General features: G+C 35.6%; 2 protein-coding genes and 1 long non-coding RNA gene across 3 annotated transcripts; 1 reads left to right on the top strand and 2 right to left on the bottom strand.

The window, feature by feature from the left end:
- Positions 1-163: 163 nt before the first annotated feature.
- Positions 164-4,836, top strand: LOC135088116 (uncharacterized). Its single transcript, XR_010260963.1, has 3 exons — positions 164-235; positions 817-1,006; positions 3,963-4,836. It is a non-coding gene; the product is annotated as an uncharacterized LOC135088116 (long non-coding RNA).
- An 8,141-nt stretch (positions 4,837-12,977) lies between these two features.
- LOC135088057 (uncharacterized) lies at positions 12,978-15,560 on the bottom strand. Its single transcript, XM_063982946.1, has 6 exons — positions 15,329-15,560; positions 15,101-15,204; positions 14,514-14,661; positions 14,284-14,376; positions 13,824-13,981; positions 12,978-13,190 (listed from the first exon to the last, which is right to left on the bottom strand). The coding sequence occupies exons 1-6, from the start codon at positions 15,384-15,386 to the stop codon at positions 12,996-12,998; spliced, it is 756 nt and encodes a 251-aa protein (XP_063839016.1). The 5' UTR covers positions 15,387-15,560; the 3' UTR covers positions 12,978-12,995.
- On the bottom strand, positions 15,555-17,262 carry LOC135088038 (uncharacterized). Its single transcript, XM_063982921.1, has 4 exons — positions 17,135-17,262; positions 16,658-17,062; positions 16,295-16,463; positions 15,555-15,969 (listed from the first exon to the last, which is right to left on the bottom strand). Exons 1-4 carry the CDS (start codon positions 17,205-17,207, stop codon positions 15,804-15,806), a joined length of 813 nt encoding a protein of 270 aa, XP_063838991.1. The 5' UTR covers positions 17,208-17,262; the 3' UTR covers positions 15,555-15,803.
- Positions 17,263-17,271: the final 9 nt, after the last annotated feature.

The following is a 17,271-nucleotide window of genomic DNA, read 5'->3' as shown; positions in this document are numbered from 1 at the left end:
TATATTTAGTAAAGGTTGCAGTATTCTATCTTATAAAAAAATTAATTTTACATAGTTATACCACAGGTTATACCATCATACTTAATTAATTTTATAGGTTTATTTTATGCTAATTTTTTAATTATGACGTAATAAATTTTAATTATGTTTTATTAAATATTTCAGAAACTTTATCCTGCCATCTACATCAGAGCCACATCTGTCAATATGGATAATATTATTGCTGCGTCCTAAGGTATCATAATAATGTATTTAATTTATTAAAATTCCCACGGGAACGGGAGTAAGCGGGAAAAACATTTGTATGAAAAAATCTAAACCGCGTAAGATAGATCAACGCACAGCCGTAACGGCTAAACATAGGCACTTGAAATTAGTAGCTTAGGTACCGTAGAGATGCACTAAGAAAGGAATCCCCGAAATTCCCACGGGAACGGGAATCAGCGGGAAAAAACATTTGTATGAAAAAATCTAAACCGCGTAAGATAGATGAAGGGGGTAAAACGGGATCCACGCGTACGAAGTCGCGGGCGGCCGCTAGTATTCTTCTAAAATTATTAATATTAAGTATTTCAGTTACATATTTTGATGCTTTTTACAAAGTAGATAATTAATTTTAAGTAAGCATTTATACATTTATACCGACGATCTGGTGAAGGTCGCGGGAAGAGCCTGGATGCGGGCAGCGCAGGACCGTTCATTGTGGAAAACCTTGGGGGAGGCCTTTGTCCAGCAGTGGACGTCATTTGGTTGAAAACGAAAGCATTTATAATATGATTAATACATGTATTATACTATTGTTATTAATTATTTCAGGTTCAGCTTGCAAATAAACCCATCAAGCAGAGGCGGTACACACAAACAAAAGGTGGACTCTTTGGTTTTTTAAAACGGAGCCCGAAACCGTATGAGCTATTGCGCCACATATTTATTTTGCCTAGTCAACGATCAAGTAAATGAAGGTATTGAGTGAAAAAACTGCCGCAATGATACAGCCCCAAATTTGGTAGGTTTGACAAACGCTCAATAGTATCATTTAAATATAAATTATGTACAGTCGAGTTCATAAATATAAGCGCAGTGCCAATTTTAAAAAATATTGTAAGCGTTTTAACGATCACACAAATCTAAAACAAATTCAGACAAATGTAATCATAAGCTGTTCATAAATATGTTGCGGTAACGCAGTATTGACTACGCTACTGCGCTATAATCTGTTGATAATGCGCGTGTGCATATACCTTAACCTCCTGAGACCCCCGGTGTCACTCGTGACACTTGAGTATATATTTTTTTTACAGCGCCATTTATTGGTATTTATGAAAATTAATAAAAGTGTGTGAAACGTTGGAATATGTCACATATCCAAAAAATTGCTATGCCTCCCACGAAAGGGTTTTTGATTTTGTAAACATTAATTGAAATTTTGAATTCGCGCGACCTCCGACATGACACATTCCAAGAAAATAAAATATTATTTAAAACAAGTTTTTTGGTATTGTTTTGTATTTTCTGTGTGCTACGGTAATATATCTCTCAGATTGTGCGATAAAACTATTAAAATGTTTCTATTGTAATAAGTATTTTCGTCAATTAATTAGAGTGTCACTGGTGACACTTTGGGGACTCGTGACTTGAATTTAGGATTGTCTGATGGTAACGTCAAGTCACTATTAAGCAACTTTGATGAGACAGATGATGAAAAAATTGATGCTCCATCCTCAGATCAGACCCTGGATATCATCCAAGACCAGAATACTTGTCAATACCAATGAAATGAATCAAAACTCGACAGAGTTACATCGTTTAGTCACAGAGTTTCTATGGCTACCTTCCATCTCCATCATCAGATCAGCTCCATGACCTCATTACATTGAAGTTTCATCTGAGTTACATGTCTATGTAAAATTTCAGCTCAATCGGTTGGCAGGAAGTAGCTCTAATTCAGCTTCCAAGATTTTACTCAAACATACATTCACACATTTATTGCAAGTTAAATTAAAGTTTGTAATAACAAGTTCAATAAAAGCTGTTAAAAAGTAAATCTTATATGATTCTAAACAATTGGAGATCAATTTGAAACTAAAAACATCTATTTTACCATACCTGAAGTAATTAAAATATTAATTAATTCTAGCCCCTTTTAATGTCTTTGAAACCCGTAGTGTCACTGGTGACACCCCCCATTTTGGCGTATGTAGGGGGGCTAGATTTTTTTTCGCATTTTTTGTTAGTTGTACATATGAAACTTAGGCTGCCTTCCAAAATTCAAGACAATCCGACAATTTTTAGGGGTCTGGGTCTCAGGAGGTTAAGTTGTAAAGGCTATAAGGTTTATTTGCGTGCGCCATAATGACTGTGATTTCATGGATAAGTCCACGCATGCTGTTTTTGATAATAATAAATTATGAAATAAATAAAAAAATCTGCTCTTTACGTAAATCGATTAAGTTACTAATAATTCTGAGTCGCTCATAAAAAAATGACAACACCTTAAAGAATCACCCCGTATGTAGTAGTTAGTATCACAGAATAAGTAATAGTACAGGTACAGAAGGATTACTCCGCAAGACGATTTAAATAAATGCGAGTCTTGCTACGACGCGATACAGTGGAATTCAGCTCGCACAGCACTACGTACCTACAATTTTATTCAGCTACAAGTTTTGTCTCTTTCTATCGCGTGCCTCTGAACTCTTCTTACGCTGTTAGGGTTGCTGTCTAGTGAAAAAATAATTAATCAACTTATTTGTAATGAGGTACGTACGTAGGTAAGTATTACTGTTATTTTACCTTTGTAAAAATAACATTTCAAATATACCTACTTAGGATTAAAAAAAAACTTATTTTATTACAATGTCTTCATTGATACCTATTTTAACATAAGACGAATAAATTAAACATACTATTACAGAAAAAAAGAAGAATCCTATACTATCCTAAGAATTATTGATTACCTACATGGCCAACATACCTTTCAGCATCTTTGGGAAGCGAAAAAAAAGATAAATCCGGTAGATTTCTTTTCGAATTTAAACACCCGAACGCCGCACAATATTTCTTTCTCTTTATGTCCATTTTTAAATAATACTTCGATCATAGAATTAGGTACTACAACTCACGACAGCGCGTCCTGACGGGCGCGCGCGTGACACTCGACTGATATAATACCCGCCGGCGGGGCGCTTCGCTGTAGGTAATTATCGGATGTACCGCGCGGAGTGAGCCAGGCCTGGTAGTATTATCAGGCCTGTTCATCTCCGCGAGTTTACATCGAAAACAAAACACGCACGATGGCCCACCTACAGGATACTATTCGACAAGGCCTCACATACGAGCGAACATTGACTCACGCACGCGTATTCTTGTGTATGATGGAAGAAAATAAAGAAAATGGTGTACTAAATACTGTGCAGTATTTAACTGCCTAAATAATAATAAAAACATAGAATGTACTTTTTTAAGTTGCCTCAAGACACTGAGAGGTAAATAAGTAGTTAATATTATTCATGATAATTCATGCTAAATCATGTATTTCCTCCGCCATTTTCCGCAGTTTGGCACCTCACGTCACATCATTTTACCGAAGTCAGCCCTATAGCTTCGGCGCAGTGCCGATCACTGACGTTTGTCAACAAAATGGTGCTTGACTCTTGAGACAGGCTAAATTACACCATATTGTTAATGACATTGAGCATACATTTTTTTAAATACCTTCGCGAAGTATAACTTCTGTACGTAGTACTTATTATTATTCTGTGGTATTATCCTTAATAATATTGTAAATGTTACACCAAATTTAATCTGGTTTAATATGAATGGAATAAGCGTCGACAGACATCACGTGCACACAGTGGACACAAGTCGCCAATTTGAGTTCTTTTTCTATTATTATAAACCGCTTCTTCAGTCTGTTATGATTTGTAATAAGAATCATAATAATGTAATTCATATTGTTTCAGATTCCGGCCCAGTGTATGGTTTTTTCAACTAAAGTTTTTTGTTATTTTTGCCTCAAGAATGTACTTATTGTGAATTTCTTTGTTAATGGCTGTATAGTTTTACTTGAGTCAAAGAAAATCGTAGTTTTTGTATAAACAAATAATTTATAAATCTATATTAGGGTACATTTTATTGTCGTCTTTTTTTTCTTAGAAACTTGCAGTAGATTATTCACTTTTTGGAAACTGATAATTACTTGTTAATACCATAATTTATTATGGAAAATTGTACTGTTAAGTAGGTCTTTTGTTGATGGCTGTATAGTTTTACGCAAGTTAAAGAAAATCGTAGGATATTTTTTTCTACACAAATTTTACTTATAAGGGGACATAAATGATTGTTTGTTTGTTTATATTGAAGAGGCTCCGAAACTAAGTACTGGACTTTTTTTCGGAAAACAATTTGAAAAATTAATCCTTCATTTTCCCTAATGAAGATAGGCTAAAACCGGATTTTTACTGGCGGTACGAAGTGCGCCGAGTCAGCTAGTTTCTTATAAACATGCAAATACGGTAAAAATGATTCATTTTGTTAATGGCTGTCTAGTGTCTAGTGTTACGCAATTACAGGTAATCATCATTTTTATTGTAAACAGAATTAGGTACCATTTATTTATAAATAGCTTTTGCCCGCGGCTTCACCCGCGTGAAATTTAGTGCCACAGATTGGCATAAATTATACCCTATTATGTTAATCTGGGTTACAAATAATAATACTGTAAAGTTTCAACCAAATCCGTTCAGTAGTTTTTGCGTGAAAGAGTAACAAACATCCACACAAACTTTGACCTTTATAATATTAGTAGGATTTATAGTCTGCGACAATAGAAATGTTCGCTCGCCTGTAAACAATAAATTATTGCAAAAAGTTAATAATTATATTATTCTTTTCTGTTGGCTTCAATGGTGGGTACTTTTAATTACAAAAAGTTACAACTCTCGGTAAAATTGACATTTAGTATGGAAATGTAATTTTAAACCAGTGTTCATCCCATTCATAGAGGAGGTTTAATTCTCGAAGGTTCATCCCGGGCTTAATTTCTTTTGTAATAATGGGTTTTATGACTAAAATTGACTCAAACAGAGATAAATTAACTAAGAATCTTTAACATTTACTTACTTGGCAATTAAAGATAGATTTACTCAAATCCTACTTCCTACTAATATTATAAATGCGAAAGTTTGTATGGATGTCTGGAATCTGGATGTTAAATGTTTGTTAGTCTTTCACGCAAAAACTACTGAACGGATTTTGATGAAACTTTGCAGTATTATACTTTAAAACCCAAAAAACTAACATACAGGGTGGAATTTTGTAATGCCACTCGGAGGTAAAGTACTCTTAATACTGTAGATACAAAATTGTAGTCAAAGAAAACATTTCTTTATTTTTTAAAAGAAATAGGACTGCATTCTAAGATTTTCAAAACTTAGCTTGCCACACCCGGGAATCGAACCAACTAAAATTTGTGAAAAAACTACAGCCTTTATTTTATTGCACCGATCGTTAAAGTTAAGTATAAGGATGAAATCTTAAATTATTGTAATTATTTACGGAAAATCGTATGGTATGGTGGTGTATTTTCGCAAAATTTTCGGAAATCTTTGAATGCAGTTCTCTTTCTTTACAAAAATAAAGGAATGTTTCCTTTGAGTAAAATTTTGTATCTACAGTATTAAAAGTAATTTCCCTCCAGGTGGCATTACAAAATTCCACCCTGTATAGGCTATAATTTATGATGATATTTGACAAACTAAATTACACGCGTGTGAAGCCGCGGGCAACAGCTAGTTACTGAATATTATATTCATAAATAGTTCAGTCTCAATGTTATTGATGAAAATAAAGCCCTACCAGACTTTATTTTCTATTGGCGCGGTAGGTTTTTTTTATTTTCCTTAAAAACCTGCAGTTGATGATTCTGTGAATTAATGGCTGTATAGTTTTACTTACTAATAGTATTACATAGTTTCCTAAGTTTCTGGAACTTACTTATAATTATCGAGTTAAGCGGATGATTTTTTATTCCATTATTATTTTGTAATTTTCCTTACGGAATAAGAAATCATCCGGTTGGTATATTATCTTCGAACGTGTAGATAATTCTAAGATGTAATTCATGTTCAGAGCCCCGATTACGGTAACTTTTATAACGTCTACAATCCAGACGCGTTTCTGATTCTGCGATACGATTGGTCAAAACAGCTGACGTACGCTGTTGAACGACCAATCGTATCGCAGAATCGAGAAGCGTGTCTGGATTGTTGACGTTAAAAATTACCGTAATCGGGGCTCTGACTCAAGTGCTCAAAAGATAGCGATAGATAAAGATAAGATTTGTAATTTTGTCGATAGTTGTATGCATTTGTTTTTAAGTTGTATTTTTATGAAATTAATTTCTTAATAAAACTTATTCATTTTGTTTTTTATTTCTATAAATAATTTGAAATAATAATGTACCCGTACCGTTATTGGTGCGGTAACGTTACTCGTTATAAAATATATTAAAGCGGTACTGCAACGTCGCTAAGGCAGTCGTTATTAAAAAGTTACGATCTTTTTTTTTTTTTAGCGCTACCCAATGGAAGTCCATAGATGCCGGAACTTTTACTATGAACGGACCAATCATAGGGCCGTTTCCTATCTGTCCCTGTCTCATCTGTGCCTGCGAGTGCTTGTCTCACAGATATGGATTAGAGTAGATACAGCAAGTTGATCGTCAAAGCGTGCCATTCCGATATGTCCAAATGGACATACATGGTCGAGTGATGTTCATGTAATCCGATTAAAACAATCGGTTTCGATGATTTTACGAGGACAGTAGTACGAACACGGTAGAAAGAAGAAATTATTTACGGATTGAGAATTGTAATTAACAGCACAAGTAACAAATAATTAATTAGAATAAAGTAGCAGTAGAAGAAGTATAAAGTAGCATTGTTTTTAATACATATCCTGCGATGTACTCTTAAGAGTTAAAACCATGGTCCCTGTATGTGGTGCACTCATACCGATCCCAAGGAACCGTACTTACTCATAACAATAAGACACACACTGATGCATGTATTCATGAACTTGACAAATTTATGTCTTGAAACGCTGGTAGGGTAAAAAAAAATAACGAGATTTGACGATTTGTAAGAATTAATTTATTTTAAAAAGGTAAATAAAGATGTTTTTGGTTTTGTATTTAACAAATTATCAGTTTTATCGGAATTAATTAATTTTCGAATCGAGTCACACGATATCATTCGATGACTTTGCAAATGCAGTACGATGATACGATTACTTTTACGTTGCGGCAATCACTAAAATTCGCTAAAATGACACTAATGACGTTTAAAAAGTGGCACGCTCGGCTTCATACAATTTTTGACACATGCTGCATCTATCCATATCTGTGGCTTGTCTGGAGTTTTTGACAGTGACAGACAGATGACGGATGACATGAGACAAAAGGGACAGTGCTGTATAGGTAGATCGTAAAGAGAATAACGATATCGATATCTATACATTTCAAGGAGTGCATTACCGCAGCAAAATTTTTATAAATGTTGTGCTTTAGAGAGTCGAGAGTATAGCAGATAATTAGTCCATCGTGAGCAGAAATTTGTCCACTAATAGCAAAATTCGTTCAAATTATAGTTTTAAAGTTATTAGGAAAAAACAGATTTTGCTGGGGTAATGTTTGAAACGTTACCCCAGCAAAATTTTTTTTTGAAAGTCGTTCTATCCCGGAACCAAATACATGGATAGATAGCTTTTGTTGCGTAGTAATTTGTCCACGAATAGCAAAATTTGTTCGTGTTCCAGTTCTCAAGTTATTCAGAATTTTGCTGGGGTAATGTTTTGTGATGTTCCAGATCTCGTAAATGGCTCAACGCAGAAGTTTGAAAAAAATACCAATGATAGACCTTAATATGTCCAAATTAGTTCAAGCATTAGTCATTGATTTGAATGATAAACACCAGTGTAATTAAATGATTTCGAAAATCAGATAAAACGGATTTGTGAGTAAACCAGTACTCTTACAATCGAATAAAAAGGTGTAGCATGTACCCTTGGTATACCTTTATAACCACAGTAAATATAAATGATGTGGCTTTGCGCAAAAGAGAGATTTCAAGAAATTTAATTTATTTTAACAGTCTTACTTTCGTGGCCGAATACGCAATTCCCTTATAACAAGGGAACATGGCATACAATGGACAAATTAAAATGTTCCTTGAATAAGCTATCCTGTTAATTTCAGCTTTATATTACGGCTTATAAGAAAGTTATCGGACTGCAAAAAAATATCTATTAGCCGACCAAATTATAAAGGTCACAAAAAAGCGACCGTTCCATACATAAGGCTTGCCATCTTAAATCAACGGTATGATATCGAGCTTTCGTCAGTACAGTTGCGAACAAAGGTGTTGTGTTGAGTTGAGAGGTCAGATTATTGAAATAATAAAACGAACATTTTATTTTTTAAATACATTTTAAAAATAATTTACATTACAGATAACAATGAGAGGATGACATTGCAAGGTGGTGCCAGTCCAGTCTTAAATCCGTTGATATATGCTGCATCTGCCATCTTTTTGACTAAAAGATTCTTCTATCTCGCAGCTTAGACTTTTACTACAGACTTTAGACAGTATTTTTGGAAAATTCTTACGCATGGCGGAGTAAGGGACGCTCTAGAGACTCATGTCTACAAGGAGTCACATGAACTCCAGTTTTAAATCCGTTGACATCTGCTGCATCTGCCATCTTTTTGGCTGGAAGATTCTTCTATCTTGCAGCTTAGACCTTTAGCTACAGACCTTAGACAGTATTTTTGAAACATTCTTACGCATGGTGGAGGAAGGGACGCTCTAGACACTCAAGTCTACAAGGAGTAACATGAACTCCAGTTTTAAATCCGTTGACATCTGCTGCATCTGCCATCTTTTTGGTTAGAAGATTCTTCCATCTTGCATCGTAGACCCTTAGCTACAGACCTTAGACAGTATTTTTGTGAAAATTCTTACGCATGGTGGAGGAAGGGACGCTCTAGACACTCAAGTCTACAAGGAGGCACATGAACTCCAGTTTTAAATCCGTTGACATCTGCTGCATCTGCCATCTTTTTGGCTAGAAGATTCTTCCATCTTGCAGCGTAGACCTTTACCTACAGACCTTAGACAGTATTTTTGTGAAAATTTTTACGCATGGTGGAGGAAGGGACGCTCTAGACACTCAAGTCTACAAGGAGTCACATGAACTCCAGTTTTAAATCCGTTGACATCTGCTGCATCTGCCATCTTTTTGGCTAGAAGATTCTTCCATCTTGCATCGTGGACCCTTAGCTACAGACCTTAGACTGTATTTTTGTGAAAATTCTTACGCATGGTGGAGGAAGGGACGCTCTAGAAACTCAAGTCTACAAGGAGGCACATGAACTCCAGTTTTAAATCCGTTGACATCTGCTGCATCTGTAATCTTTTTGGCTAGAAGATTCTTCCATCTTGCAGCGTAGACCTTTACCTACAGACCTTAGACAGTATTTTTGTGAAAATTTTTACGCATGGTGGAGGAAGGGACGCTCTAGACACTCAAGTCTACAAGGAGTCACATGAACTCCAGTTTTAAATCCGTTGACATCTGCTGCATCTGCCATCTTTTTGGCTAGAAGATTCTTCCATCTTGCATCGTGGACCCTTAGCTACAGACCTTAGACTGTATTTTTGTGAAAATTCTTACGCATGGTGGAGGAAGGGACGCTCTAGACACTTAAGTCTACAAGGAGGCACATGAACTCCAGTTTTAAATCCGTTGACATCTGCTGCATCTGTAATCTTTTTGGCTAGAAGATTCTTCCATCTTGCAGCGTAGACCTTTAGCTACAGACCTTAGACAGTATTTTTGTGAAAATTCTTACGCGTGGTGGAGGAAGGGACGCTCTAGACACTCAAGTCTACAAGGAGGCACATGAACTCCAGTTTTAAATCCGTTGACATCTGCTGCATCTGCCATCTTTTTGGCTAGAAGATTCTTCCATCTTGCAGCGTAGACCTTTAGCTACAGACTTTAGACATTATTTTTGAAAAAAAACGCATGGTGGAAGGACGATGGAGACTGATTAGAAATTTAATATTTAAAAATCGTTTGCACGAATTACAATATTCCACATAACTGTACAAAACATTGACAGCTAAGCTACTAATTTGCGAAGTATACCTGTATGTATGGAGTGATCGCTTTTTTGTGACCTTTATAATTTGGTCGGCTTATAGAAGAATTCCTGATATTTTTTGCAGTCCGATAACTTTCTTATAAGCCGTAATATAAAGCTGAAATTAACAGGATAGCTTATTCAAGGAACATTTTAATTTGTCCATTGTATGCCATGTTCCCTTGTTATAAGGGAATTGCGTATTCGGCCACGAAAGTAAGACTGTCAAAATAAATTAAATTTCTTGAAATCTCTCTTTTGCGCAAAGCCACATCATTTATATTTACTGTGGTTATAAAGGTATACCAAGGGTACATGCTACACCTTTTTATTCGATTGTAAGAGTACTGGTTTACTCACAAATCCGTTTTATCTGATTTTCGAAATCATTTAATTACACTGGTGTTTATCATTCAAATCAATGACTAATGCTTGAACTAATTTGGACATATCAAGGTCTATCATTGGTATTTTTTTCAAACTTCTGCGTTGAGCCATTTACGAGATCTGGAACATCACAAAACATTACCCCAGCAAAATTCTGAATAACTTGAGAACCGGAACACGAACAAATTTTGCTATTCGTGGACAAATTACTACGCAACAAAAGCTATCTATCCATGTATTTGGTTCCGGGATAGAACGACTTTCAAAAAAAAATTTTGCTGGGGTAATGTTTCAAACATTACCCCAGCAAAATCTGTTTTTTCCTAATAACTTTAAAACTATAATTTGAACGAATTTTGCTATTAGTGGACAAAGGACAATGGGCAAAATGGTACCCGGCTCCAATAGATATGTGTCTAGTATCGTTTGAAAGGTCTTACCAAGATGAACAACTTTTACTATGACCACCAGCCTCAGATCTGGTTGTGTACGAAGATATACATAGTTTTTTGCAGAATGGTACCCGGCTCCAATAGTTATGTTTGTAGTGTCATTTGAAAGGTCTTACCAAGACGAACAACATTTACTATGGCCACCAGCCTCAGATCTGGTTGCGTTCGAAGATAAAGATACTTTTTGTGTAACTTAAGTATCATACAGTATGAAGGGGGACGCGCTCGGGGCAGGGCACCGACGATATGGTCGGACGCGGTGAGGAAGACGGTGGGCGGGAGTTTGCATCGTGCGGTCCACACAGCTTATGACCGCAGCCTGTGGAGGAACACTATCTGTGGTCACGATCCTGGGACCGAGGAAGAAGAAGAAGAAGTATCATACGTGTCCATCGTATGGTACTTAGGTTATGCGAGGCAGGAAGGGTTTACTGCTCCAGCATCCTTCCTTAACTCTATAATTATTGATGGGGATAATTGTGAAATAAATATTTTTATTTAAAGAAGTACTACCCCCTTATTAATAAAAAGTTACACCTAGGAAGAACCTTGGATTGACACCAAATGACAATTTAAGCCAGAGTTCAACTAGGGTGTAACTTTTATTAATAAAGGGGTTAAAGTTTTATTACTTCTTAAGGGTTTTATTATGGGTTGCTAAAGCGAATTAACCCACAAGACCCAATAAGTCCACCCACAAGATGGACCGACGACCTCATAAAGGTAGGGGAAGGCGCTGGATGCAGGCCGCCACCAACCGGCCATTGTGGAAATCATTGGGGGAGGCCTATGTTCAACTGGACGTCCTATGGCTAAAATGATCAAGATGATGATGATGAAAGCGAATAAAGGGCTAATAGCTTGGGTAGTTCATCGTAGATATAATCCTTTCCTTTTCGATGCTTCTTTTAGTTATATTAATAGATTGTAGTCATAATACATACTCGTATACATGGATGATTGTGTTATACTTTCATTATAATACTTAGTGGAATTACTGCTTTCAAAACGTGAATTAGAACTGGCCCCATAGCAGACATTTTCCTACATCTGAAGGCCTTTTAAAATATATATTGGTTATGGCTATTGGAGCGGGTACCACTTTCCATACATTTTTGCCCATCATCCTTTCTGCTCACGATGGACTAATTATCTGCTATACTCTCGACTCTCTAAAGCACAACATTTATAAAAATTTTGCTGCGGTAATGCACTCCATTTCAAGGGAATATAAAAATAGAAACCAACTACAAAAAAAATATTATCTTAAATGATATTTTTATACACTTGGCACATTGAGTTATGTAAATAATAAGATAATAGCCATCTCCTTTAAATAGCAAGCCCGTTAACGTACGGGAAATAATCTATTTTATTTATTATTAAGCTTTTAATCGTTACAGTTGACTATAGATTTTTATTTAATTTACCCATCCTAGCTATTTGTCTTGACTAAAAATTACTTACGTTTTGAACACCTTGCTTCCATAAAAATAAGCATAACACTGCCAACAAGACTTGTCATAATCACTAAGGATAACAGATAGAGCATAAAACTTAAATCAAGATTTACAGACACTAACGGTTGTTAATTAATAATAATTATAACACAGCTCTACTTTGTTAAAATTATAGTATTGTTGTTGTTGTACTGAATAAATAAATATTTATTACCAAACATTAAGAAACTTTTTGTTTTTCTGAGAACAATGTTGCATTATTAAAACGAGCTGATTAAATATCTCTTTTTACTTTCCACTTATTGTTTCAAGTTGACAATAATTTCTATCGACATGCACAAAATTATTTAAGATCATCGTACATCCCTTTACATGATATTTATTAATCCATAAAAAATTTGCTACGGCAAAGGACATAATTATTTCAGCCATGGTGCAATATAAATATTACAGGATTATTAAAAGATAAATGAATTACAGTAAATAATTTATTTAAATATATTTAATACTGTTATTGAACATGGGTGGCTCTGACGAAGGTATATTTTCAATCACGGTATCATAAACGTCACTGGCGAGCTGGGAAGGTTCCACCGCAGTTTGATTACTTGTATGGGTCTGGGTACTACCGGGTTTAGATAAACTTACGCCATTTAGACCCATGTTCATGCAGTCGAAATGTAGAATCTGTAACAAACCACAAACGTTATTAATACTAACTAACTATCGTACATTCCATGGTTTTGATTACATTTTTCATTTCTAGAATTGGCTGATAAAATACAAAGTATGTATGTACTAAAAGTAAGAATAGAATATTAAAATACTAATTCAAATGTTTGAAGAAAAATCGAGACTAACAATGACGCGTGAAACTGAACGCTTATCAAGTTAATGGATTATGTTGGTAGCTTTGTTTTTGCTGGCGCGAAAATAAAAAAACTTTATCTGAAAAAAAAATGGATAAACCTTCAGATACCAAGCAGTGTAAATGTGGTAAGGGTGAATTTTAACATTAGTTTAAAACAGGATAACTACACAACGTGAAGTGGTAAGTTACCACATAATTTAAGTAGGTATGATGACAGTAGGTATGATGGGAGATTTATTAGGTAGGTAAAGTGGAAATGGCTACACTTTGTAGATAAGTAAGCCTTTCAGGGTGATCTCTGCTGCCGTAACATTGAAAGACCCTGCGACTGTTTGTGACTCTGGAGGGAAATCATAATCTCAACTACACCAACCAACATAGATATCATTGCTAGTTCTGGCGTCATACTGTAAATCAGTCTGCGAATTTATAACTAAAAAATAACTTACAAGCACGGGCGCCTTATCGACTCTAGTGTCCATGTCCATACAGACGTGCAGTTTCTGGTCCACCACGGATATGTCGAAGAGCCGCACGCACATGTCCATCAACCCTGGAGGCAGATACGGCACCGGGATCGGCACGCAGAATGGCGGAGGATTGCGGGCTGAAAAAAAGTAAGTTTATTAAATTTTTTATTTATCATGCACCTCATTTTTCATAAGGAAGTTTTCAGCTACTTTAGGTACTATCTAAGTAGAATTTGATTTATTTAACTCCACGTGATTTCATTTCTTGACAAATAAGTAACTCTTAGCAATCACGCACGGCGAAGAATTACGATATTGCTCTAGTATGAAATGGGCGCAAAATAATAATAATATAATGATTATACTTTAGCATTACTTACTATTGAATACTATTGATTATTACACTCGAGCACTCGTATTATACTGTAAATTTACTTACCCGAAAAAGTATCTCTGAAAACGCTTTCATTGTTCATTTTGACTTCTAAATCGATGAGTGACTGTGTTGGCTCGTAGGTCAACACGGCACATGCTGTAAAAACAAGAAAGTTTGATTGTTAACTAATAAATAACACATAAAAGTACTACAACTTATTTAAAAATAGACATTACAGACAGACATTAAAAAAGCACTCATTTATGGAGGCGCTATAACAAAATATGACTTACTTCTCCTGTCAAACTTGAAGGCCTGGATTCGGATGCCGGTGCAGCAAGTGCATTGCAGACCCTCACAGTTGCACCTGCCTCCTGTGAACGGCAGCCGCAGCATCCATCCAGGTTTGTACCAGGGTCGAGGCATGATGTCTTTAATCATCTGAAGGAATAAAGCATTTTAAATTATATCTCTGTCCAGATTAGTAATTTTACAAACAAGCCATTCTTTATTTTATCTCATTAGTATTTTACCAATATGTTTCCCGATAGATCAGTAAACATTTTGTAAGGTACTAAACTTCTTGGTGAATAGATACGTAAGTCATACAAAGTAATTAAATAAACTTTAATTATCATTCCAATAAGTAGGTAGGTATTTAGTGGAAAGTAAATGAGAGATAATGTATAACTTCTGAACTGATTTTATATGTAACATAATAGCTAGTGTAAACAAACGTTGAATTTTGATTTGCAAGTGGACTGGGCAAACTAAATGATTAATCGATTTAATGCCTTATAAGCCTATGATACTGTTTGTAATTCGTTTGAATCATTACGTCTTACTTAGATGGAAAGATAAACCGATCAGAATTAATTACCTCGTTGGTTTCGATGTCGTAGTAAACTGAGAAGTCTTCGACGTCCATGACGTTTTCATTTCTTGGGCTCTTCTTGAGATCATTTCGTTTTGACGACTTTGAGCCTGAAACACATCGGGTACAACTTTATAGAACTATCTGAAGTTATTGTGCTAATCCCGTAATATCAAAAGGAGGTGAATATCAATAAGTCAAGAATAAATGTATAGAATTAAATAACATTGTCACCTGCACTGACGACGGCACCGCACATCACCAAACACAAATAAATCAATTTCATTTTCATTTTGTGTGTTAAACCTCGATTGCTTCTACCTCTGGGGACACCATACAAATGATAGCACCTCGTTAACCTACGTAAGCACTGGCAAAGGTTCGTATATAAACATTTGTATGCAAGTTATGTGCGAGCGCAACTGTCTTGCGGGACTTTCTAGAGAGAAACTCAGGCGCATCGGATCGATACTGGCGCGACTCTGTAGTAATGGCCATCTTTATTTCACATTGGACGTTGTTTTACGCATACATGCATATGTAACTTAACACTTACATAGAATAGTTAATTAAGTAAAAACATAGAAAGGTTCACAAAACGATTGTGTAATAAATAACAATGCTAGTATAAATTATCATAAGTTAGAATAATTTGAAATAAGTTAATAATAGTAAGGATGCTTTCGAATTACTAAGTACATTTTCTTCGTCAATCATCAAAAATGCCGAATAAAGACTTGACTAGGTTTTCATCGTAATCTTCAATGTCATCCTCTCCAGCGTCAATGACTGCATCCACTCCTCCCTGTGGATTCGGAATGACAATACCACCAGCATCTTCAGGTTTCATCATAGCAATGCCGTTAGCACCCATTCTGAAAAAAAAAGTTTTCTTATGTCAGTTCAGTAAATAACGTACAAAGTCGATTTAAAAATGGTGTTATGAGCTATTATTATATTTATGCAAACATTTTCAATTAAAAAAAAATAGTAATTATGTAAATCATTATGCAGGTACAAGTATGTAACATACTTATTAGAAAATTTACTAGTTAGTGACGAGTGCCAAAGCGTCATGTAGAAAAAAATGTCTAGTAAATGAGTGTCGTTGATAAATGTAGAGTGTATTTCACTTTCAAGATCGTTTTTATATATCACTTGTCGTTTGTAAGTAAGTTAGTAATGTCAGTAATGTCTTACCTCAGGCAGTCGAAAGCCATGTCAAACAGTTGAATCGATCGCCACTGGCCAGTCATTGCTAAACAAAAGTGAAAGTTCCTTCCAGGAAAAAACACATTGTAGAATCTCGCACACACTTTCAAGTTCGATAACCTAGGTGGGCTTATACATATTGGTTTCGGATTTTTACCTGAAAACAAAAACATAGCGTCAGTGGAATACTCTTTTTGCGCCATCAAAACTATGATGTATGTATGAACTGAGACGAATAAATTATTGCAACTCTCGAATGCGCGATGCGGTTGAACGCACATATTGTTTAGTAGGTATGTCTTCTTTCGTGCATAACTAATATACTGTCGCATAAAATAAAAACAAACTTGCCTGACATGGAGTTTTCATAAAGAATCCTGTCGTTCATAGACATAGCGACATCGAAAGCGAAGTCTCCCGGGTGATAAGTGATCTTCATACACGCTTTCTGGTTGAAAAGGTCCAAAATCAATCCAGTACAGCACTTGCAGACACCGAGCGCGCACGTACAAGGTCTTCCAGATGAAGTTGATGATGATGATGATGATGATGGGGTGGTGGTTGAAATAGTTGAATTTTGCTTTGGTTTAGGTTTAGGTTTGGGTTTGGGCTTTGGCTTAGAGCTTTTTCGGCCATAATTCTCGACTGACGCTAGTCTTCTCAATACTACCCTATCCAATAACATCAGCTCTACTTCAGGGAGGTCCTTGTCGGTGAAGTTGCTAATCGTTTTGTTTCCATTTTCTGTATCTCTGGCTGCAAACAACATCCTTTGTTTAGTTTCAGTGCATTGACAGTGAAAGTTATTTAAGTTATTATTTCACTCACCACGTTCGTCTCCTTGTATCACAAAGGCACTCAGCATTATTACAAGATTTATTATTGTCAAATAACGGCTCATGGTGTTTACGTCGGAGGCGAGCGCACGCGGTTTCTGCGGATACAAAGTCAATCCAATTCGCTTG

This window comes from Ostrinia nubilalis, chromosome 1 (genome assembly GCF_963855985.1).
Source record: "Ostrinia nubilalis chromosome 1, ilOstNubi1.1, whole genome shotgun sequence".
In the NCBI taxonomy this organism is placed as follows: Eukaryota; Metazoa; Arthropoda; class Insecta; order Lepidoptera; family Crambidae; genus Ostrinia; species Ostrinia nubilalis.
Note: the sequence above shows the minus strand (reverse complement) of the source record. Positions and strands in the feature narration are given on the sequence as shown.

Coding starts and splice junctions, on each gene's coding strand:
- LOC135088057 (XM_063982946.1), bottom strand. CDS start 15,386: ATGAAAATGAAATTGATTTATTTGTGTTTGGTGATGTGCGGTGCCGTC. Junction 13,982..14,283: donor TTTCAGAGATACTTTTTCGG/GTAAGTAAATTT, acceptor ACTTTTTTTCAG/CCCGCAATCCTCCGCCATTC. Junction 13,191..13,823: donor TCGATAAGGCGCCCGTGCTT/GTAAGTTATTTT, acceptor GGTTTGTTACAG/ATTCTACATTTCGACTGCAT.
- LOC135088038 (XM_063982921.1), bottom strand. CDS start 17,207: ATGAGCCGTTATTTGACAATAATAAATCTTGTAATAATGCTGAGTGCC. Junction 17,063..17,134: donor GATACAAGGAGACGAACGTG/GTGAGTGAAATA, acceptor TGTTGTTTGCAG/CCAGAGATACAGAAAATGGA. Junction 15,970..16,294: donor ATGGCTTTCGACTGCCTGAG/GTAAGACATTAC, acceptor TTTTTTTTTCAG/AATGGGTGCTAACGGCATTG.